This window comes from Cervus canadensis, chromosome 18 (assembly GCF_019320065.1).
Source record: "Cervus canadensis isolate Bull #8, Minnesota chromosome 18, ASM1932006v1, whole genome shotgun sequence".
Lineage (NCBI taxonomy): Eukaryota > Metazoa > Chordata > Mammalia > Artiodactyla > Cervidae > Cervus > Cervus canadensis.
In genome coordinates, this window is record NC_057403.1 from 35,502,005 (window position 1) to 35,525,929 (window position 23,925).

The 23,925-nt window shown below is 40.0% G+C and overlaps 1 protein-coding gene and 1 long non-coding RNA gene across 2 annotated transcripts in view; one reads left to right on the top strand and one right to left on the bottom strand.

Moving 5' to 3' along the window:
- LOC122421354 overlaps window positions 1-23,384 on the bottom strand; it is a 310,048-nt gene extending 286,664 nt beyond the window's left edge. The window contains exon 1 of the long non-coding RNA XR_006263470.1: window positions 22,090-23,384. This is a non-coding gene — a long non-coding RNA (uncharacterized LOC122421354). The remainder of the gene's footprint in view (window positions 1-22,089) is intronic.
- PSMD7 (proteasome 26S subunit, non-ATPase 7) lies at window positions 9,416-18,059 on the top strand. Its single transcript, XM_043437219.1, has 7 exons — window positions 9,416-9,771; window positions 11,723-11,814; window positions 12,662-12,754; window positions 13,449-13,546; window positions 14,119-14,199; window positions 16,135-16,226; window positions 17,132-18,059. The coding sequence occupies exons 1-7, from the start codon at window positions 9,698-9,700 to the stop codon at window positions 17,568-17,570; spliced, it is 969 nt and encodes a 322-aa protein (XP_043293154.1). The 5' UTR covers window positions 9,416-9,697; the 3' UTR covers window positions 17,571-18,059.
- Window positions 23,385-23,925: the final 541 nt, after the last annotated feature.

Below are 23,925 nucleotides of genomic sequence, written 5' to 3' on the forward strand. Positions count from 1 at the left end.
GGTCATTAAAAAGCATTATAATTGCCCCTGTATTATACTTTGCTATTGTTCTTCCATCTTTCCTGCTATCTGAAATTTTAAATCTGTCTTGCTGATGTAAAAACCATAAGCAAACCTGAAGTGTGACTGTCACATGCAGAAGCTGAATGTTAGAGGTCAACGCAGCTTACTGGTATGCTGGCCCACTGCTCCAAATTTTATATCTCTTCTGTCCCTCAGTTATTGCCTGACATGATTTAACAACTGTAATTCCTTATTTAACGATGTCAAAGGTTTTTAGGAAATTGACTGTATTTCACCAACGATATATTTCTTCTTGATTACAGAGTGGTTAAAATGATTTTAAACCAAGACAGCAAAATAAAGCAGTAATAAAATCAATAAAAGGTGCTTAAAACATTCCTTCTATTAGGTAATGGCATTTAAAATATCCGTAGCTTGTAATGGCACTTAGGATATGCCCAAAAATCAATGAGCTAAATTACTTATTGAACTAGTTAATTTGAACATTGAGTTTTTTATGTATATTGATAAAACGGGCTACAGAATACTCCTGGTAAGCAGCAGCAGCACGTTCATGGTCAGATGTCTCCCTCTGCTGGAAAAACAAATTAAATTTCCTCCAGTTACAGAACAAAAAGATAAAATATTAAAATTTGTAACCTCAAAAAGTCCACCATGGGACTCTGAATCTTAAAAGGCTCCAGGACTTCATGAGAACAATACAAAATCATTAAGGGTTAAAAAAAAAAACACATGCACCTTTTTAAAACTTTGTCAGTAACCTGGACTATGGTACTTTAGAGAGTCAAGATGAAACAGCAGATGAGAATCAAAATTTAATTATTTTAAAACCCCCTTCTTAATTTTCTATTATCCCAGGGTTTTTGGTATTTAAGAATAAGACTCTAAAAGCCTTGAATCCTTTCTCTTTGATGTTGGAAGGAAAAGGGTTTGAATTTTAAAAGAGAAAGTATAAATCTGTGCTCAAGGAAAAGTTCACATTCTTAGTAGTTTAATTTGATCAAAATCAAGTTTGAACTATCTTTGCAAATGAAGGATTTTGAGAACTCAAAGTAAGAACCTACTAAACAGCTTCACATTCCTCTCTCTGTGTGGGGTGGTATGAGAGTTTCCAATACTATTATTACCATTATTTTTTTTCAAACATCTACTATTTAAAATGCTAAGTACTTTATTGAAAAGACTCTTCACTGCTTTTCAATTTTTCCCCCTGCCAGTTCAGCCCTAAGCAGGTGTTAGACTTCTGAAGAGCTTGCCTCAGGACTTTTAACTGGAACTACAAAGGGGAGCTTCAGAAATTATGATAAAAGGTGTTAAGAGAGAAATGAAGGTGAAGAGGTTATCTGACACTAACCTAAAATTGTACATAGTACCTTTTGAAAAATTACAGCTACCCAGAATATACCATTTGGTTTTGAATGGTTTCATCAATAATAGTTCATGAATTTTTTTTCACTCACATTTCAACACACTTCATTTATATTCAAAACAACAGGTATATTTAAAATGACATGCAATAATGGGAAATTTTTAATCAAAGAGCTTTGCTCATTCCATATAACTTTGGTTTTGTTTTGGTTTTGCATACAGAGAAACTAAAGTAGAAAATTACAGAGAATATTATTTTTCTTTTTTTTTTCTTTTTTTGCATGCTGAAAGATCACTGACTAAACAGGAAACTACAGAGAATACTGTTACTTTTTTGCATGCTGAAAGATCACTGACCAACATTATGGATGTACTGTGTAACACACTATCCAAGTTACACAATACAGTTAGTAAGTGTATGACTCTGGTGCAGATGCTAATAAGATGACTAAGCTATGGTCCTGGCCTCCACATATACAGTAAGACTAAAGAGATGCATGTCAAATGAATCATTACTATTGAGCACGATGAGCAATACAATAGAAATATGTACCAAGTGCTGTGGGGACTTCAAGGAAAGGAACCAACACTGCTGGGGAAGGTAAAGAAAACTAACAAGAAGAGATGATCTACTGAGTGTGGTCCCTGAGAGAGATCTAGAAATTCTGGTGTTTAAGAGGTCAAGGGCAATTCAGAAAACAGAAACAGAATGATGAGCACAGGGAACAGCACATTTCTTTGGAAACAGATTAAACGGTTGGAGTTTCATGCTGGTTTCACAGAAGAGAGAGCCATAGGGGACGAGGCTCTGAGGGGATGGTTGAGGCAAAGTTAGGAACAGTCTTAGACACCTTCCTAAAGTTCAGATTTTATCGCGTAGGCACTGGAAAGGTTCTGAAGGATTTTAAGGAAGTTATATCAGCACTTTGCATTGGGAGAAAAAAACAATGTCAGCAATCTGAAAGATGGCTTGAAGGTCCTGCCTGGAGGAGGGAAGAGGTATCTGCAGGAACAAACTGCAGAAATTTGGAAAACTTGAGAGAATGTCAATAATGAAGCACTACCACAAACCCAGGTTAATGCCTACTTCTGACTTTCAGGTCTAAAAGAAGAATCTTTCATATTATATGAACAACACACTGACTTTTGCCCTTTCTTGTTCTTGCTGAAAGCAAAAAAAAAAAAAGACAAACACTTCTCTATTCCTAAAACACAAAGTATAGAACTTCAAATTGATTCAACTCATCATAAATTTCTCAATAGTTTTTCTACTTGCATTAAAACTTCAATTTCAACTGAAGTATGTGTGCACGTGCCCAAAACAGAAAGATGAATACAAAACTCTAAAATTAGTTGCTCCGTTTGAGATTAGGATTATGGTTGATTTTTCTCCTTCCAACAGCCATTATTTAATATTTTTGCCCCAGTTTTTCTAATTTTAAAAAATGCTACTTTGATTTACTATCTTGAAGAAAATAAAGGAAAATATATCTGTCCTTAAAATGATGAAGGGCTTTCCTTCCGGCTTAGCCAGCTTAGCTGGTAAAACATCCATCTGCAATGCGGAAGACCTGGGTTCGATCCCTGGGCTGGGAAGATCCCTGGGAAGGACTCCCTGGGAAGGGAAAGGCTACCCACTCCAGTATTCTGGCCTGGATAATTCCACGGACTGTATAGTCCATGGGGTTGCAAAGAGTCGGACACAACTGAGCAACTTCCACTTTAAAAGGATCTGTCCTCAAACCTTATGCTCGTTTCCACACTACATTCATAAACCTGCATATAAAAATTTGGTAAAGGCACTTCCCTGGTGGTCCAGTGCTTAAGAATCTGCCTCGAAACACAGGGAACATGGGTTCGGTCCCTGGAACTAAGATCCCACATGCTGCAGAGCAACTAAGCCCGTGTCCTGCAATTACTGAGCCCACATGCCACAACTAGAGAGTCCATGTGCCACAACAAAGATCCCATGTGTCACAACTGAGACCTGACACAGCCAAGTAAATAAAATTTTTTAAATAAATAAAAATTAAAAATCCGGTTTAAAAAAAAAGTTTAATTTTACACAGTTATCTAGAGTGCCTCTGTACAGCACAGGGAAAGCTGCTTAATATTCTGTATTAACCTAAATAGGGAAAGAATTTGAAAAAAATAAATACAAGTATATACACACACACACACACACACACATATATATATAACTGAATGACTTGGCTGTACACCTGAAACTAATACAACATTGCTAATCGACTATGCTCCAATATATAACAATAAAAAAAAGGGTAGCTCTGAAAAGAATAGGAACAAAAGACAAAAATGGCATTCAAGATATTTTAAAATATTACATAGATGAAACTAGTTGCTTGCTTATATTTATTAATTTAATGAATACTAAAAAAAAAAACAGCTGAATACATGTGTAATCAAAGAAGAGGTAAATTCAAAATAAAGGTCCTTGAGGCTCAAACCAAAGTAGCTCCCAAGGCTGAATCTGGCCTCCTGGGTTTTCTTTTATAGTCAACTGTTATAAGTGTTCCTATACCAATCTTAAAGTGTCCTGTTTTAATCACAGCAGCCGCTAACACTGATCCTGAAAGAAAATTAACTCTTCAGATGGGAGATTTCCTACAGTCTGCACAGTCTCTCTGGGCTTCATCCAAGATAGATGAACTATGCTCCACTGTGGCCTCCTTACAGGCTTTCAAAGCACAATGGAAAATGGTTTTCTAACATATTTGTACCATGCAAGGGTTCCTGTGGAGAGTTCCATTTCTGGATATAAACTAGAAATTGCTGTAATTTTTTCAGTCCTTTTTAATTTGCAGTTACATGAAATATGACAACAACAAGAGAAATAACAATCATGCAGGTGTCCATGGCTAACACACAGGGCCATCACTTGTGTAAAGCATAAAACAAGAAAAACCTCTTTAAACGAATCCAATCTTTCTGCAACAATTAGCCTTTTGAAAAATCAAAATGATCACCAATACATTTAGAAAAAGGAATTTTTTAAACACTCTTCCGTAAACTAAATATACCTGAGGCTAAAGAAGGATAAAGAAACACTCAATAAGGACTTTCCTCACAGTCAAGTGTTAAGACCATGCTCCCAATACAGGGGGCATGGGTTCAATCCCTGGCCAGAGAACTAAGATCCCACATGAGGCACAGCCTGAAAAAAAAAAAAAACATTCAGCAAATGCAAAAGATAAATTTCAACTCTTTTACTGCTGGATTACTTAAAATATAAACACCAGTTAATAAAAAAATTTTAAAAACTCTTTTTTTTTTTTTTAAGCTGTGCCACACAGCTTATAGGACCTTAGTTCCCCAACCAGGGGTTGAACCCAGGTCCTTGACAGTGAAAGCAGGCATCTTAGCCACTGGAACACTAAGGAATTCCCAAGAAAATATTCTTATAGTCTCCTATCATACATATTAATAATAACAATCCTACAATCTAATGATAACCATGTCTAACATCTGCTGAGTTCTTACTATGTTCCAAGAACCATGCTAAGCTCTTTATATCACAGACTTGTTTTTGCCAGCTAAGCATTCATTCCCCCCTTCCAATTACAGTATCCCTTTTTTCCTTCCCCACTCAATGTGGTCATGGTGAGCTGATCGATCAATCATAGTTGTACCATGAGCTGATCGATCAATCATAGTTGTACCATCTCCAAACTGATTCTAAACTGGACACTTAGAGAACTACATTCCCTTGGGCACAGCAGTCAGTTCAGAAAGGCTCCCAGTGCCAGCAAGGCCAATCAAATTTCATACAAAGGTTTGCAGTCCAAAGTCCCCCTTCCTTTAAAGATTTAAACCTGTGACTATCTGGACCCATCAACATGTTTCCCCATCACTAGGAGGAAATCTGTCTGAATGCAACCAAAACACTGAAAGATGCTAAAAGGTAGAGAAAGAAACTGAACCCCTGGAACAAGCAGGGCCCTTGAATGTGCTTGTTACATGACACAATGAATTTCCCTTTGCTTCAGCTGATTAGAGTAGGGTACCATTACTAGCAATTAAGAATGGTCTAGTTAGAACACACACCTACAATTAACCCATGCAGTCACATGGGTCTACACTAACAGCCAGGGTCCCCTCGGCTACTCATGAACCCGCAGCTGGCTCCAACCTCTGCTGCTGGCCCTGTCTCTCACCATGTGTGTGTGTCTACAGCAGGCCCCTGCCCCCACACAGGAACCTGCAGCTGGCCCCTACTGCCAAGCATGTGCATACCACCAGATTCTGACCACCACTGCTACCTGAACCAGAACCTAGGCACCAGACCTAAAGGCACCACTGAGTACCTCAACAGCCCTTGCAGCTACTGCAGACCCCTCACAGGTCTCCCCAAGAATCATGCATTATCGATGTGGTGGACCCATACCTGAGCCAACAAGTCACACACCTTTGAACCCTGAGGTTCTACTCACACCCACACTTAACACCCCACACCACTAGAGCCTCAGCCATAGCACACTCCAGACTGCACTCACAAGTGAAGGTGTTTATTTTTTTCTGAAGTCAGTCCAGAAAGTCTCAAAGAGGTGACTGCATCTTCAAATACATGTGCATGGCTATAGGGTACACAAGGAATCAGGGAAACAGGACAGCACCGAAGAAAATGGTGAACTTTCAGCACCCCTGCAGGATGTGTGAACTCCAGCAATGAATACAGCTTAGACTAAAGGTGGCATATCTTCTATCTTTTTCTTCCAAATCTAATAAGATGATAAACAGAGGCTGCAGAGTTCAAAGTATTGCTGCCATGCTCGCAGGACTATTATTCCATGTTCTGGACATAACAAAAATAAGAACTCTTTCAAGATACTAAGGTCTCTGGGAGCTATCTCCCTAGATTGAAAGACAAAGGTGAAATGAGTGACAGATTGAACGAGATAGTGGCATAGGAATTTCTAGCACTCATCCTCTACAGGAAACATCAACTGGAACAACCATCCACATGCAGAAATAACTTCACAAGCACTAAGAACGTCAGATAAGGGATTACAGTACCTAATCCAATCTAAAATGGGCAGAGGACCTGAATAGAGATTTTTTTAAAAGACATACAAATGACCAACAGGTACATGAAAAGATGCTCATCACCACTAATCATCAGGGAAATGCAAATCAAAACCATAATGAGCTATCACCTTATGCCTGTTAGAATGGCTATTATCAAAAAGACAGGATATAAGAAGCATTAGTGAGGACATGGAGAAAGGGGAACCCTTGTGTAATCTTGGTGGGAATGTAAATTGATATATCCACTATGGAAAAGAGTATGAAAGTTCCTTAAAAAAAAAAAAACAAACTACAAATAGAACCACGATATGATCCAGCAACCCCACTTTCAAAGGAAATGAAATTACTATCTCAAAGAGATGTCTGAACCCCCATGTTCAATGTAGCATTATTCACAATGGCCAAGACATGGATACAACCTAAGAGTCAATAAAGAAAATGTGGTGTATATATACTCAGCTGTAAAAAAGAACGAAATCCTGCCATTTGTGACAAAATGGATGGATCTTGAGGGTATTAATACTAAGTGAAATGTCACATAGAAAGACAAATACTATATGATCTCTCTTATATGCAGAACTGAAAAAACTGGAATCCACAGAAATAGAGTAGAATAGTTAGTTGTTGCCAGAGGCTGGCAGTGGGGGAAATGTGAGTTGTTGGTCAAAGGGAACAAACTCCCAATTATAAAATGGAGAAATGGACATCTAAGGTACAGTATGGTGACTATAGTTAATAATACTATATTATTATATATTTGAAGTTGCTCTTAAATGTTATCACAAAAAGAAAATGGTAATTATGTGAAATGATGCAAGTGTTAACTAACCTTATTGTGGTAATCATTTTGCAATATAAACATGTATCAAATCATCATATTGGACACCTTATACTTACATGTTACATATCAATTACATCTCAATAAATTTGAGAAATGAACTTAACACTAAAAAAGAAAGACATAGGGGTAAGGGATTAAAAGGCACAAACTATTATTATAAAATAGGCTACAAAACTATACTATACACACAGGGAATATAGCCAATATTTTATATTAACTATAAATGGAGTATAACCTTTATAAATTGCGAATCACTATATCATACACCTGTAACTTATATGCCAACTATATGTCAATAAAAATAAACAAAATTTTTAAAATTACATCTCTTTAAAAAAATACAAAAACAGTTAAAGGAAAATAAAATGTATTACACTTATGCTCTCATCAGAGCCTCTTAAAGTGAAGTCTAGAATTAAATGATCAAAAGAAAGTAGATTTCTTATGTCTTCTTCTACATTCCTCTGGATGAATTTAGCCCCTACTGGGTAAATCAGTTATTATTTCAAGTCAGTTTCATTAAAAAAGAAAAAGAAAAAAATAGGACATGAAAAATACCTTACTTATGGTTTCAAGCTGTCTTCTTATATCCTTTAAATAATTTAGTCCAAAAACATGCTTCTTTTAGACTTCAATTCTTATGCCTAACCTGACACATAAGAAAAATTAAAATCAACCTTTGAGCTTAGAAAATTAAGGGGAAAAACCCTTCCAAGATCTTTTTCTAACAGTTACATGTCTACCCCATGTTGAATAGCATCATATAAAAGATGAAACAAGAACATCTACTTTGAACAAGGCACTAAAAACCTTGTTCTAAACTAAAGCAAGCAAGCTTTAACACATCACACAATGGAGCTGACTTAAATTTCCTTAATTTAAAATTTCTATTATTTAATATCTTAAGAAGTAGCAGCAATTATCTAACAGTCAAATCAAAACCATTAAAAGAAATGAGGAAAATCCAAAACAGTGTTCCCAAAAGTTGGAACAGTACATGAAATGAAAGTGAGAGGCAGGGCCCAGAAAGAATATCAAAAGTTTGCAATCAATTATCCTCCAATTTTAAAAATTAAAAAAGACTATCAAAAGCTTCCTGATTATACTGGAAGAAAGCTAAGGTTCAGAACAAAAGTCTCCTGGTCATTCTTCAGCGAGGTCAGATTCTCTGGTGTTACAGGGAATTTGGAAGATGCTTAAAAACAGGTTGTTATTATTCAGTCGCTGTGTAGTGTCCCACACTTTGCAACCCCATGAACTACACCATCCATAGAATTCTCCAGGCCAGAATACTGGAGTGGGTAGCCCGTTCCCTTCTCCAGGGGATCTTCTCAACCCCAGAGATGGAACCCAGGTCTCCCACATTGCAGGCGATTCTTTACCAACTGAGCCACCAGGGAAGCCCTAGAAACAGGACAAACAATAAATAATTCACGTTGTTGAAGTACCATTTTTGCTTACAGAAACAGCAACTTAAAGTTGACAGAAAACTAGACTTGTATGGATTTTAAATTTGCCTCCTTCCGCAAATAAGCGTAAACCTTCTTTTCCTACGTTTCCTCTTTTAGTCTTTTTTCTCTTTTCCAGCTAAATATGAAAACGTATTCCCTTACGGCTTTCCAGTTTTTTCGTCAATCTTTTTATAAGTTTTCATTCTTATAGCTCTTGTTAAATGGTAAGTAATGTAAAGACAGATGGGAAAACATAGCCAGGTTGACTATTTGCTAAGAGTCCACAGCAAAGATTAAGAGGAAATTCTCCGACAATAAAATAATAATGAGATAAATTACCAAACCTATTTTAAGGGAATGCCCTAATGCTAGAAATTCAAAGCTAGTTCCTCTAAGAAGCGCCTTTTAAGGACAAGGCAGGTGTGCTGCGGTCCATGGGGTCGAAAAGAGTCGCACACGACAGAGCGACTGAATAATAACAACCTCTAAGAAATTCTGGAGGATTTTGACTAGAATTGAAAGTGAACATTTTCTGAATGAAGGAAACACTACTATTTACATTTTTTTCTCAGCATTTTCTCCAGTCTTCGGGTGGGGGAGGGGAGGGGAGCTAAGAAGATTCTGAGGTGAAAAGTCACAGCGGTGACAGTACAGGGCAAACACCGGGAGGTCAACCTTTTTCAGTCTCTAGTGAGCTGTTAGCTTTCATGACCTGGGAAATTCTTAGCCTGTCACCCGAGCCAGGTCCCGCCTTCCCCAGCACTTCCCCTCCTCAAGGCTGGAGCAGGAGGGACACTACCAGTCCGACACGCGGGGCACTCTGGGAGCGGAAGAAGGAGTCGCGCGGAGGCGGCTCAGCCGGAAGAGGAGGAGCCAGGCCTGGAGGATAGCCGAGAGTTACTGCCGCTCCGGCTGCCGGTGTTTGCGGGTCGCGGGGAGCAGGGCCTGGTGGGCGGGGTGTGTCGCGATGCCGGAGCTGGCGGTGCAGAAGGTGGTGGTCCACCCCCTGGTGCTGCTCAGTGTGGTGGATCATTTCAATCGGTGAGCGGGCGGCACGGGGCGGCCTGCCGGGGCCGGTGGCGCCGCCGCTGCTGAGTCACGGGCGCGCTGGGTACGGCGCGGCGGCCGCGGGGGTGCTGACGCACCGGGGGTGGCCTTGAGTCGCCGAGGGGCCCAGAATAAGTCCATTCATGAAGCCCAAGCTACCCGGAGTCTTCTGCCCAGCAGGCACTCCCGGGAACTGAGCTGATCATTCCCTTTACCCACTCCGTACGATGCCAGAGTATGGGGAGCAGGTTTCATTTGATCCTGATCTCCAGTCCTCCTGCCCATCTATCGCCTCGTCCGTACCTTTTCGCCTAAGAGACTCGGTGTCTGGTAGGAAAGCCCTTCAGACTCGCGCTTTTTGGCTCTGAAGGCTGTCACCGAAAGTCTGGTCCCGAAGGGCTCCCTGCCCAGAACTTGCTTTTAACTTGTGGAAGTTTCAGGAGTGGGAATCTGGTTTGACTATAGCTTAAAACGTAGCTATATTGTCTTAAAGTCAAGTTTTTCTTCTAAAAATGAGACCATTTGGAGATGTAGACGTTAATGAATAAGAAAACATCCCACAGATGTTTCTTCTGCCTTCGCTTCCTTGTTTTCGAGCTCTTCCTCTTGCGGGAGCTGTTACACGTGTTCATAAGTTTTACAGTAGTTACTTGAATTGGAAAGTTGTAAGACCCAGTTGGGAGCACCTGCTATAAAGTCACTGTAGCTAAGTGCCCGTTCTCTTGCTTTATACAACTCCCAATTCAACCAGAACCAAAACCAAACTCAAAGACTCCTGTGAGGTTTAGGGTCCTCAGTTTAGTTCCATTCCTTTGTAGGACCCTTAGCCTAACAAGATACCTGAGCTTTTCCACTGTACAATTACTGTTTTTCTCCCATAGGATACTAGAAGTGCTAAGAAGGCAGGCATCATTTCAGTTCTGTTCAGTCAATTAAACATTTTTAAGGGCATAGTGAAGGCAGACCCTGCAAGCTGCTGTATCAGACAATTGTAGGGTTTTCTGAAACACAAATGCATTTTTGTAGATTAGAAGAAAAACCCATGTGTGGAAATTTCCTTTGAACTTAGATTTCCCCAAAAAATCAGAATGCAGAATACTTAATTCTGATCCAAGCCCTAGACATAGTAAGCATTTATAAGTTTGCCAAATCATGTGTTGAGATAAGTCCAGTTCAATCGGTGTGAACCACCAACTGTTAAGAAATTGTGGTTCATTTCACAATGACTTTTGTCTGTCCTTTGAAGATAGAATTGCTTGTTATGTCACATTTGTTAGTGGTTAAAGGAGAATTCTACATAAAGACCAATGAAATAAGTGAAACACTTGTCGTTCCTTGGCACAAAACTACTAAGGGGGTTTGATTTGGAGATAGAAATTCTGAGGTAGGTTTTCTCGTTCACTGAGCCCTCCTCCCAGTTGATCAGTTACCAGCTCAGTTCCAACTTCTGCCTAATTTAGCCATTCAGAGAGATGACCAATGACATACACACACTCCTGGGTCAGAACAATTTTCTCAGCCCCCAGATAACACAAAGAATTGTGTACGCCATCTAGTTGGGCTTGTTTCAGAGAAGAGTTGGCAAGCTGGACCGTAGCACTGGTTCAACTCTAGCATCTTTATCCCTGAAAAGGTTGGAGGCTAGAGAACATAGAGAAAGTTTAAGAAAGAAAGGTAAGCTCTTATCAAAATAAAAAGTTAAATGTGTTTTCAAACACCAACCAGATAACATTTAAAACTGTAAGATCTGGGGAGTTTTCACTTTCTCCATTTTAAATTTCTATAAGGTTTGAGGGTTGTTTGTTTGTTTTAAGACTAACTACATTTGTTTAGTGGGGTCAGTTCCCAGCTAAGCTGAATTGTATCGGTGCATTGGTATTTCGTTTTAGGTGTCATCTTGTTGAGTCTGTGCCTATCCAGATTGATCTTTTGTTTTCTCATTCAGAATAGGCAAGGTTGGAAACCAAAAACGTGTTGTTGGTGTGCTTTTGGGGTCGTGGCAAAAGAAAGTACTTGATGTATCCAACAGTTTTGCAGGTAAAAGAAAAATCTGTCAATTATACCTTTTTTTTTTTTTTAATAAATAGACAAATTTTACATTTTCTGAGTATGATTAAAATGTCAGTTAACTTTTAAAAAGAAAGAAAATTTCGTGGTCTCCATTTTTTTTACTGCAACCAAGCAATTCTATTTCAGAATTGCTTAAGTAGAACAGGGAGGCTAAAGGCTACACACAGAAGTAGATAGTAAATATTAAGTATTTTCAGGCCATATGGTCTCCATTGCAACTGCTTAGCTCTGCTAATGTAGCAGGAAAGCAACTAAAAACAGTATGTAGACAAACTAATAGCCATATTGCATAAAACTATTAAAATAGGCAGTGGGTATAGTTTGTCAACCCCTGCACAAAACTATTAACCGTGGTTATGGGTAGGCAAGGGGGAGATAAAAACCTTCTTTTCACTCTGTTTTGTGAATGTTCAGAAGAATGTATCTGTGTATTTTATGTTTAAAGCAACAATAATGAACAACAAAATAATTGCTGGCATAGCTACTAGACTAGAGGTCACTAACTCCAGTGTCTAAAAGGATCAGGCAGTAATGTAATTTGCCCAACAGAAATATTAGGAAATGATGGAGCTTTTAGCAAACTGAAGAACATGTATCCTTGTCAATGGAGGTGATCTCTGTATGGCTATAGCCAGTTATTGCAAGGTCTTCCAATTTTTCAAGAGAGCCTGGAGGTCTAGATTTGTATGTGAAATCTTCCAGTTTTTAATAAAAACAACTCAAAAATACTTTTAATACTGTATTGGACAAGCTAAAGACATGGGTCAAATCTGGCCTAGAGGTCCCCAGTTGTGGTATGTGCCCTCCTCTCTAGTTCCTTTTGATGAAGACGACAAAGATGATTCTGTCTGGTTTTTAGACCATGATTACTTGGAAAACATGTATGGAATGTTTAAGAAGGTCAACGGTAGGTGGCATTGTAGCACGGGTATGTGTGTGTGAGGGGTGGTATGTAAATGTACCTGTGTGTCCCTAATGCCTTTTATAAGTATTCACTTTTGTTTGTCTAATGTCAAAGACCCTTTCACTTAGCTAGACTAAAGTAAGGCCAATGGTAGTAGACAAATGAGGTAGAATAAATGAGAAACTGGAGTAGCAATTTAAGGCCAGCTAGACCACCTAGGTTTCAGGGGAGAGATAGCCCTCTGCAGCAGAAAAGCAAAAAGTTATCAAATAAAATCCACATGCCTCTAGAGCTTTAGTGCCACCAAGGTAAATATCTCTGTCATGTGGATCATTTACATTTCATTCCAGCAGCCACGTTACTTTGGAAATGTTTATTCCCACAGCACTCATTGTTGTAATCTATGTGAGATGAACTTGCATTTGTTTATATATTCCCTTGGAATTGTTTTCTAGTTGCTTCATGTATGACTGGTTTCCTAAACTAGTCTGAGATATGGCTATCTCTAGATTTCTCCTGCTGTTTATTTTCAGAGATTCCTGCTTTTGAATTTAAGATTTCATAAGCATGTCAAGGTTTGGATGTCTGGAATTTTTGAAAAGGTAGAGAACATAACTACTGAAGTTCATACCCTTTTTGAGGGAAATATATAGATCTTTATGTAACAGTTGAAAGCCACTATTTTTTTCCTTCACAGCCAGAGAAAGAATAGTTGGGTGGTACCACACAGGCCCTAAACTACACAAGAATGACATCGCCATCAATGAACTTATGAAAAGATACTGCCCTAACTCAGTAAGTGCATTTTATCTTTAAAACCCTTGACCGATAATTGTTTGCCAGAAACAAGAAAAAGAGCCTCCTAATGGATAGTGAATCATTTCACTATTTCTCTATAAACTTGTGTTAATTTGCAGTGCTTTTGGTAGTATACAATAACCCAATGTATTTAGTAAATTAAACATCTGCTCAGTGCTAAGTATGTAAGTTACCTTCCTTAATCCTCTCAACTGTATGGGATTGTTATCCTTTTTACAAATGAGAAAATTGAGGTTCAGAATGGTTAGTAAGGTCTTCTGAGGGTGCAGCTGGGATTAAAATGCTGGCTGTCTTGACTCTTAATTTCCTTCTGCTTGATTCCTTTCTCACTGTCTACCTTTCACCTTGTTAATGGATGGGGTTGAAGAGCAGAGCAAATGATAAGAAATTTGAAATGTAAAGTTTTGTTTTGTTTTGTTTTTTCTGAAAATTCTGGCTCATCTGGTTAAATGAATGAAAAAGCTTCAGTAATCATTTTTCAGAATGGCTGCAGTTATTCCCTGTGTGCTTAGTACAAGGCGGTTTGCTAAGATGTGTTTTTCTGCCAGGTATTGGTCATCATTGATGTGAAGCCAAAGGACCTGGGACTGCCCACAGAAGCATATATTTCGGTGGAAGAAGTTCATGATGTAAGTCATCTTGTTATGAGCCTGTTTAGAATTGCTGCTTTTAGGGCCATTGGGTTTTTCCCCCATTTCAAGTCAACAAATACTTTATAACAAAAGGTTATTGATTTCTGTCAGCAGTTTGATATTATGTTTTTTCCCCCTTGAATGTTTGAGTCACCAAATTTTAGAAATGGAGGGGACCATAGAAATCTAAAATCTCCTTTTACAAATGAAATTGTGACCAAAGTAGTCAAATTATCACCCAGAGATGTTCTCAGCAGAGTAAATGCACAGCCTGGTGAGCTTGATCTTAATCTAGTCCCATTTCCACTGTTGGCCCACCTCTGACAGTCTTCTGGAAGTTACTTCAAATAGAGTAAGTCAGAACTGCCTGGAGCTAGATGGCAAAACCCATCTGTACAATTTGACACCTATGTAGTTGGCTCCATTGTATTCAGTACCTGCTATGTGGTCTTGCTAGCTTGTGCCTTGGGTATGGACAGGATAAGCTGCCAAAATAGCTTTTCTCTATTTCCAGGAAACAGAATTGAATGCAGATTCTAGGATAAGATTTGTTGTGAAACTCTATGAGTTTTGTTTTGAGCATAAAGTATTTGCACTTAGGGTATACAAAGAGCTCAATCTTGAATTTCCAAAGTCAGAAGTCGGAGAGGTAGAGTAAATATTGTCTTTCTTCTTATAGTTATCCAATTTTAAAATCTGGAAAAGGCTTTTTAACTTAGCTTCCTGCAAATGTTCCTTGCCCTGAGCTCTGTGCCCCTGTTTCTCTTTGCCTTACTACTAGAGAGCTTAGATCCAGATCTGTTGCGTAGTTGCAGTAAAGCTTTCATCCCTGGTCTTGATACAGTTGTTACAAGTTAAATTTTACCTTGCCTCTTTCAAAAAGGAGTTTGAGGCTGCTTGCACACACACATGCATATGCATCACAGACACACACCCCCCCAATGAAACAGGATTTTTAATACAACACACACACACCACCGCGCGCCCCGCCCCCCCCAATGAAACAGGATTTTTTAATAGAAGATAGAGGGGATGTAAGGGTCATATTATAAGATGAAGCCAGGGAAAAATCAGTACCTGAAAAGACATGCCATGAAGTCCTGCACAGGTGTTGGAAGGCTTTGACCATCCTAGCATACCAAGCCAAGAGGAAAATGTCATTTTCAGGATTCACACTATCCTGGATAAAATAACAACAGCTGATGTTTATACCACTTAGTGTAAGTGAAGTGACTCTCCCAAGGTCTCACAGCTCCCTGGGCACACACGGCAGAGCCAGGCCTTGCATCTCAGCCGTCTGCCTGCAGCCTGTGCACGCACCGCAGTGCACTCCTGCTTGCAGACAGTTCACAGCCTTTACAGGAGATGCACTGCCTCTTCTGACACTGGATCTGAGAAAAGTTCCACCTGAGTCCCGTCAAGAAATCAGTAGGTAATACAGCAAACCACACCTACTAATGGGTTCCTTGATTAATTCAGGCCACCAGAAAATCAGTGATTCTCACCACGTTATTTGGTGCACTGATCATTTGACCCAATGGACAGTAGATGGTTCAAAGTTATATTCTCTAACATAAACTTGTCTCAGGCACAATGTTCAGAATATGGCCTATTTTAGATTGAACTGTGACAAACCTTAAAATTTAGCCGAATTGAGACTTCTCTGAATGTCCATCTCTACTAAAGACAAGATAATACCAAGATTTTCCTCAGAAATAAGCTAAGGATGATGCCCCAGTACACCTCAACCCTGAGTAGGACTGCTGTGACAGCTTTCGAAGCAAACTTTATCCACCCTTGCCACAGAAAACCCAGTAATAACATCCCTCAAGTGATCTGACTTAAAGCAGAAGAATCAGGTGTGAAAAGAAACAAGTGCTAGTTTGTTCATTTGTTGTAAGTAAATAACTATAATTAAGTCTCCTCTCCCAGGATGGAACTCCAACCTCAAAAACATTTGAGCACGTGACCAGTGAAATTGGAGCCGAGGAAGCCGAGGAAGTCGGAGTTGAACACTTGTTACGGTGAGACTTTAGGATGGCATCAGAAGCTGCCCAAGAGGCTGCTTAGTGTAAGGAAAAGATCCGTATCAAGAGTCCAGAGACCTGGGCTCTAGTCCTGGATCCTCTATGAAGTGTCCTGAGGTAGGGTTTATGACTCTGCATAGCGCACCTTGTCTGGAAGCTGTAATGCTGGCTGTGACAGGAACAGATGCATGTTAAAAGCAAGTGTGTGTCCTTTAAGTGTACCTCCTTTTCAGTGAATGTAGCTAGCCAGTTTTCTGCAGAGAATCTGCATCATGGCCTTTTACAGTGTAGGGGACTTCCTTAGTAGTCCAGTGGCTAAGACTCCACACTCACAACGCAGGGGGCCCGAATTTGATCCCTGCTCAGATAACTAGATCCTACATGCTGCAACTAAAGATCCAGAGTGCCACAATTAAGACCCGGCGTAGCCAAATTTAAAAAAAAAAAAAAGGAAAAATACTTACAGAACCCTGACTTATTTGAAAGGTCATAGATTTTCTCAATAAGATTCGTTTCAGTTCAGAAAGTTAGTACTGACTGATTTAAAAGCATCTCAAAACATCTTATAGATGTAGGTGAAAAGAATGCTACCCTCTTTAGGAAAAAGAGAAATTGAAGTAGAGGGGGATTTTTTTTAATTTTTAGTGAATATGATTTCATTTTAGCTCTCTCTTTTCTTTTGAAAGATGTCCTGTGATGAGAAAGATAAAACATATGCTTCCAAATGAAAACAAGGTTAAGGCACTTTATACTCAAATCTTTATCAAATGGAGAAGTAACATTTTTGCTTTAGAAAACTTGCCCCTCCTCACAAACTGAGTTATTCCCTTAGAATATGAAAATCTGTGTGATGGTATAGGACACTGATGGATACCTTTGCTCTTTCTTGTGGGTTCCTACAGAGACATCAAAGACACTACAGTGGGCACTCTTTCCCAGCGGATCACAAACCAGGTCCATGGTCTGAAGGGACTCAACTCCAAGCTCCTGGACATCAGGGGCTACCTGGAGAAGGTGGCCACTGGCAAGCTGCCCATCAACCACCAGATCATCTACCAGCTGCAGGATGTCTTCAACCTGCTGCCAGATGTCAGCCTGCAGGAATTTGTCAAGGCCTTTTACCTGAAGACCAACGATCAGATGGTGGTGGTATATTTGGCCTCACTGATCCGTTCTGTGGTCGCCTTGCACAACCTCATCAACAACAAGATTGCCAACCGGGATGCAGAAAAGAAAGAAGGGCAAGAAAAGGAAGACAGCAAAAAGGATAGAAAAGACGACAAAGAGAAAGAGAAGGAAAAGAGTGATGTAAAGAAAGAAGAGAAAAAGGAGAAAAAATAAAACATGTAGCTTTTTAATTTGTAAATTAAAATCTTGTAAACTAACTCATTGTGCCGCCAGAGGGTTCTTTAAAGTGCTTGTTAAAAAGCTGCATTGATGAGAGCTCTCTGGATAGAGGGACTGATCTCGAACCTAAACTGCAGCTTCGGCTACTGTGCGTTGGGGAGGTGATAGCTCAGGTTTCAGACTGTGTGAGAAAAGTGAAGAGAAGTAAGCGTACTCCCCCTACTTTTATCTGTGAGACCAGGAGTTGAATTTTTCCCGTCTCAAGAGACTCTTGGGGTCTGTTTCTGGCAGTCTGCAAAATTGCAGAATGGAATGCATGAATTCCATAAGTGCTCTGCCTTGGAACACTTTGAGGTCTGACCCTCAGGACTCTGAGAATACTGCCCCACGGGACTTCTCAGACCCGTAGCTCTGGCATTCTCGGGGCTTGGGATCAAGATATTGTTTACCTTCAAAGACTCAATTAAATGGCTTGGTTTTTAAGTCTGTGTTCTGGTCGTTTTTTAACTGTGGGAGTGGTGATCCATTGTTTTCAGAAGCAACAAAGACAGTTTTTAATTGACAGTTTTTAATCCTTGAAGCTGCCTGAAAGAATTGTTTTAGACTGGATCCTTTATGAAAAAGAGAATCTCATTCCTTTAAAAACAGAGCTGTAATGGAGTTCCCAACTGAGCCCAGAAGACCTAGGTCATAGTTCACACCTCAGAGTCCTCACTGGTGAAGTCCCTAGAGCAGTCTTTCTTAAGTTTTCATAAGGGACACATTTACTTACTATTGCAGTAGGTACATTAAAGGACAAGGTCAGTGGGATGGAACAAAGCTTCCCAAAGTAAATAAAGGTACTTAATCATTTGACTTAATAGCTGTCACTTGGATACTAACTTCCTTTTTTGAGTAGTTAGAACCTCTCTAAGAGTTCTCTAATGTACTACATGGACTATCAGTGCTCAACTATTTAAGAATACAATAGAATAGCACTAAGATGAAGTTAGTGGAATCTCATAAACCACTTCTTAATGTTACAATGCCTCAAAGTTGCCAGAAGCATCCATTTTTAATCGACAGACCTGCCTGCCAAAGAACAAGTTAGTGGAAATTTGGGGGTTGATTTTTATCTGACAGAAATAGAACTACCCACGTCAGTGGTCACTTCACAGTTCACTAAGATGCTGAGATAAAAAGAAATAGCAAAGGGAAAAAAACTAGAGAAGTTTTTTGTCTGTTGTGGCAGTCAAACGTCAGATGGTTGTTCCCAGTACATCTAAGTAAAAGAAATTTGAAATACATAGTTCAAAGCTTGAGATGATGCATTTAAAATGACAAGACTGTGTTAGAAAGTTTTTGAGATTTTGTTGCCATGTTTAGAAGAGACGTGTGAGAAAGGGAACATTTCTTCAGGGTAGGCAGCAAAGATCAGAGATGCCAGGGGCAAGGAGAAAGTTATCCCAAAGAGGGAGTCCCTTTATGTAGGGTGGGGTTGGAGTGGGGGCAACTCAAGACTACACAGGATCAGATCCACCTTTAGAAGAATGATCATTTAAAAAGCTTTCCCAGGGTCTAACAGGACAATGTCACCAGCTTTTAAGTTTGTCACTGTTTGATAAATTGGAATGTCTACTGAACATGTAAGAACATGGGAATACCTAGGCCTTGTTATATTTAACAGTTGGACCTGCATATGGACAAAATTGACTTTTACCTTACTAACAGGATCTTCAATTCCTTCTTCTAACAAAAAGTGTCTGTAACCTCTAGAGTCATGTAGGCTCATTTTCTCAGGCAAAATTGCTGCCATCCTATGTAAGAGGGTGAGCTTTATAAGACTGTTGATGAAGGCTTGCTTATATAAATAGCAGCTGATTTGACTGCAAAACACATGGCCCTCACCTAAAATAAAGTCATGTGTTCACACAGCTTAGCAGTCTCAAGGTGAGATTTCTAAACTACTTCTGTTGTTCTTTGAACACTGAAAAAGTATCCTGGGTAAAGTCTGATCCCATTTTCAGACTTCACATCTAGAGTTGTGACATTTCCTTCCTTCCATTTTGAAAGGTTTCACAACGACAGTTGAGGCTGCTCCAGCTACACACATTACAGACAGGATGGCATGGATTTCTTACTGGTATTCTGTTTGATAACTAACATCTGAAAGAGTCCCAAACTGACAGGTCAGTTATCCTTAGTGAAAAGATAAAAACCGTCAGGGTGGAACAGCGGCTTTGAGTCCACTAATTAGTTAAATGTTCTTTCATTTTTCACAGATCATCAACCACCAAAGGGGAAAAAAGGAAGTAATATTCATTGAGGGACTACCATAGTGCTTTCTCCAATGCTCATGATGCAGTCAACCTTTCCAGTGGGAATTAACAATCCCAGAATCTTACTCTAGTTTCTGGAGGACTCTCCAGCTTTGAGAACTTAATCATATACAATTACCTTCACTTCAAATAAAAGACTTACTAACACACATTCTCATAAAAGAATGTAAGATCCTATTCACTTGGAAGTCATGAACAGGACTTTCCTTCTACTATTTTCTACAAAAAAAAAAATCTATGAAGCAGAAAGACTTAAGAATGAATTTGGGTTCTGTTACGCTAAAACATGCTGATGACTTCATGTGCCCCTGTCACAGGAAATAGGAAGGATATCTGGGACATGCTGGAAAAGCAGAGAAGCTACAAGAGAAGATCTCTACAACTTCCCTACGCAAATTCATTCCAAATTATACATAATACAGGAAAGTGCTGATTTCCATATCTTTGCCTTTCAACTCTTGGCATTTCTCTCTTTTGCTTGGAAACCACACAGAATTAATATCTTTCAAAAACAACAACAACAACAACGACAACAAGAAAAAACCAGTGGCTGTTCTTGTTGGAGGAGTGGGTAGAAAATGACTCCAGAAGTAGGGAAATGAAATAGAAAAAGAAAATAGAGGAAACTGTTAGTGTGTTTCCAAGGCCTAACTAACTCTAGAGAAAGCTTCCTCTAAGCGTCCCTCTTTGGAGCCAATTTGTACTTCAACACTAGATGGCACCATTGACTAATTTCATCTCAACAAGAGCCACATTGGTTCACATTCCAATTGGTTCAGCATGGAATTGGGAACCTTCCCCAAAGTTGCTTCCCACCACTTCTGCTTTTGGCTGCAACCATCTAGTCTAGGCTTTGAAGGAATCTGGAGAGCATCTTGCTGCAAAAAATTGGGTCAAGTTGCCACACCTTCACCCCTGCTGTACTCTGTGGTAAATAGATAAAGTTTTCTCTGCCCTTCAGATAGTTCATGCTTTGATTTTCCTCACTACTGATACCACTCCTGGTTTCTTTAAGGACCATTTCCAATGAAGGGCTGATAAATGTGTAACAGCCAGGTCTCTAAAAAAGAGGAGGAAGGGTATTGATTTGTGGCCTTTGCCAATTTCCCTGGTGTAAATACTCCCAACACAGCTGATTTCAAGGCCAACATGAATTGGGAAAAGATGCACGTTAGCACAGCATTACATAGTATTACCCAAATATGGATACAATAGAAACGAATAGCCTCAAGAACACAGATGATAGTAAACTGTAGTAAAATCATTAAGCTACAGTGCATAGTGAGCATTTATTACCCATTTTCAGATATCATTTATTTCTTTGTAAATTTATACAATTTACCTCTCTGGGAATGTGTTTTTAAGAAATCGGTAGTTTCTGCATATATGCAAGTTAGACAACCTTGATTTAATGTAGATAAAACTACTAATTTTTTGCCTTACCACCAGCACTCTGTGGATCAGTCCTTTCCCAGGTTAAGATCTCTTCTCATACGTATGTGTCTATTTCAGTCCATGAAGCGTCTCCCTTCTCTGCAACATAGCACCAGTATCTACCTCTATCTACATGCTACAGCTAGTGTCTGATCAGTGATAATCGGGCTAAACTTTTAACCAAAATAACCAACCAACAGCCTCAATTCACCTATTATCCCCTCTGCCCCACTTTCAACCTTGGCTTTATCCCCTCAGCAGATAAGACTCTGGGACTGTATCCTACACTTGAAAGTTGCTAAGAGAGTAGAACTTAAAAGCTCACCACAACGCAGACTTAAATGGTCGCAACAACAACAAAATGGGAACTCTGTGAGGTGATGTGTGTCAACGAACCTCACTGTGGTAATCATTTTACGACATGTACATGAATCATCACATTGTACACCTTAAACTACACACACATGTCAATTATATCTCAATAAAGCTGGGGAAAAAATATACTTAACCTGGGGCTTCCTGTACCTCAAGGCAGACAGCTGATGCCTCAGGGATCTGTGCCCTTGTTCAAGAGTAGGGATGGGATAAAAGCCAAAGTTGAATGCATGAGCTACTCCTCCCCCACCCCATACGCCCCATATTTTAACCAACGTGAACCAATCACAAGAGTTGGCAAACAACCATGACTATAAAAACCAAAGTTCAAGGATGAAATGCATTCCATCCCAGGAGAAAAGAATGCTTCTATACCCACAACTCACCAAGGCCCAGATGCTCATGAGGGAGGCATCACTGAGGTGGGAGATGTGCCCCTTGAACCAACCCCAGCGGGAGTCCTGGAACAGCGGAGCCTGTCCTCCAGGCGTATTCACCACTGTACTGGGATAGTCTACCCTACTGCTCACCCTGTAATTATACAAAAAACGGACCCAAAATTGTCCTTGAGAGTCTGGACAAGACTTGTGCCGACTCTTGCCCAAATAAGAATGAAGGACAACCCAAGACAGGGCACCATTGCAGGCTTGGCCAGACCCAAGGCCTCTGAGGTCATCGGTGTCACCTGGGCAGTGATGTCAGGCCATGGACTCAGGGTGGGGATTGAAAGGACTCCCACTTCCCAGTATTTTCCTTCCCCAAGAAAAGGAAGGAGAGTGATGCTGGTACCTTTCTGCCTTTATTCCTGATTAGTGTGATTGTTTTTGAACTACATGCCAAGGCTCTCTCATTATTAAAAATCATGGCCATGGACTTCCCTGGTCCAGTGATTGGGACTCCCCACTGCCACTGTAGGGGGTACAGGTTCAATCCCCGGTTAGGGAACTAAGATCCACACATGCTGTGTGGCACAGCCAAAAAAAAAACAAAAAACAAAAAATCATGGCCACATTCAGGACCTGGGACGTGGAAGACATGCAAATCCAAGACCATTTCACCTGAGCTAGGATAGTGTATTAGTTATCTACTGCTGCATAACGAATTACCACAGACTTTAGTGGCTGAAAACAACACACATTAGTTCTCACAGCTTCTGTCAGGAGCCCTAGCTCCTAGCTGGGTCTGCTGCTCACAGCCTAGCTGGGTCTGCTGCTCACCGACACTCACAGGTGGCAATCAAGGTGTCGGCAGCGCTGCTGCTGTCTCAGGGTTCCAGGAGTATGTGGCTGTTGGCAGGATTTAGATCCTCACAGGCTGTCGGATGAGGGCCTCGGTTCCTCGCTGGTTATTGACATGAAGAGGCTCTCGGTCCCTTGCCATGTGGGCCTCCCCACCACGGCAGTTTGCTTCATCCAAGTACACAAGCCAGGGAATTCCCTGGCGGTCCAGTGGCTAAGACTCCACACTCCCAAAGCAGGGGGCTTGGGATCAATCCCTGGTCGGGGAACTAGATCCCGCATGCCGCAACTAAAGATCCTGCACGCTGCAACAAAGATCGAAGATACTGCGTGTCGCAACTATGACCCAGCATGGTCAAATAAATAAATAAATACACACATACCTTTTTTTTAAAAAGAAAAGTACACAAGCCAAGAAGGCAATGGAGAGTCAGTAAGCAAGAAGCAGGTCCCAGTCTCTGGTAATTTAATCACAGAAGAGAGAGCCCAGCACCTTTGCAATATTCTGTTTGTTAGAAGCAAGTCTCTAGACGGCTCCCACTCAAGAAGGATTTATACCACAAGGTGTGCATATCAGGAGGGGGTGATGGGGGGGGCACTTAAGAAGACTGTCCCCTATAGATAAAAGTAAGAATTCACCAGGGTAATCCACAATCGACTACAATAGGGTTTTCATTTGAAATTTCATTGCCTAATGAAAACCTTAGAATAAAGATGTTAATAGAAAATGCAGAAGCAAAACATCCCTCTTGTTTATAAGCAGGACTACCTATTGCCCCCAGGGGCTTTGGAGATAACAAACCAAAACACAATAAAATCCCTAGAGTTAGGATGCTCTTAAAAGATGAGGTGCAAAACCATGGCTGATTAGCAAAAATCAGTTCTGTTTTTAGAGATGTTGATGAACCTAGAGGCTGTCATAACAGAGTGAAGTAAAGTCAGAAAAAGAAAAACAAATATCACATATTAATGCATATACATGGA

What these genes read in the sequence shown, in the direction of transcription:
- PSMD7 (XM_043437219.1), top strand. Translation starts at nt 9,698, where the DNA reads ATGCCGGAGCTGGCGGTGCAGAAGGTGGTGGTCCACCCCCTGGTGCTG. An exon ending in AAAGATACTGCCCTAACTCA is followed by an intron (nt 13,547 to 14,118) that starts GTAAGTGCATTT and finishes TTTTTCTGCCAG; the next exon opens with GTATTGGTCATCATTGATGT. An exon ending in CGGTGGAAGAAGTTCATGAT is followed by an intron (nt 14,200 to 16,134) that starts GTAAGTCATCTT and finishes CTCCTCTCCCAG; the next exon opens with GATGGAACTCCAACCTCAAA.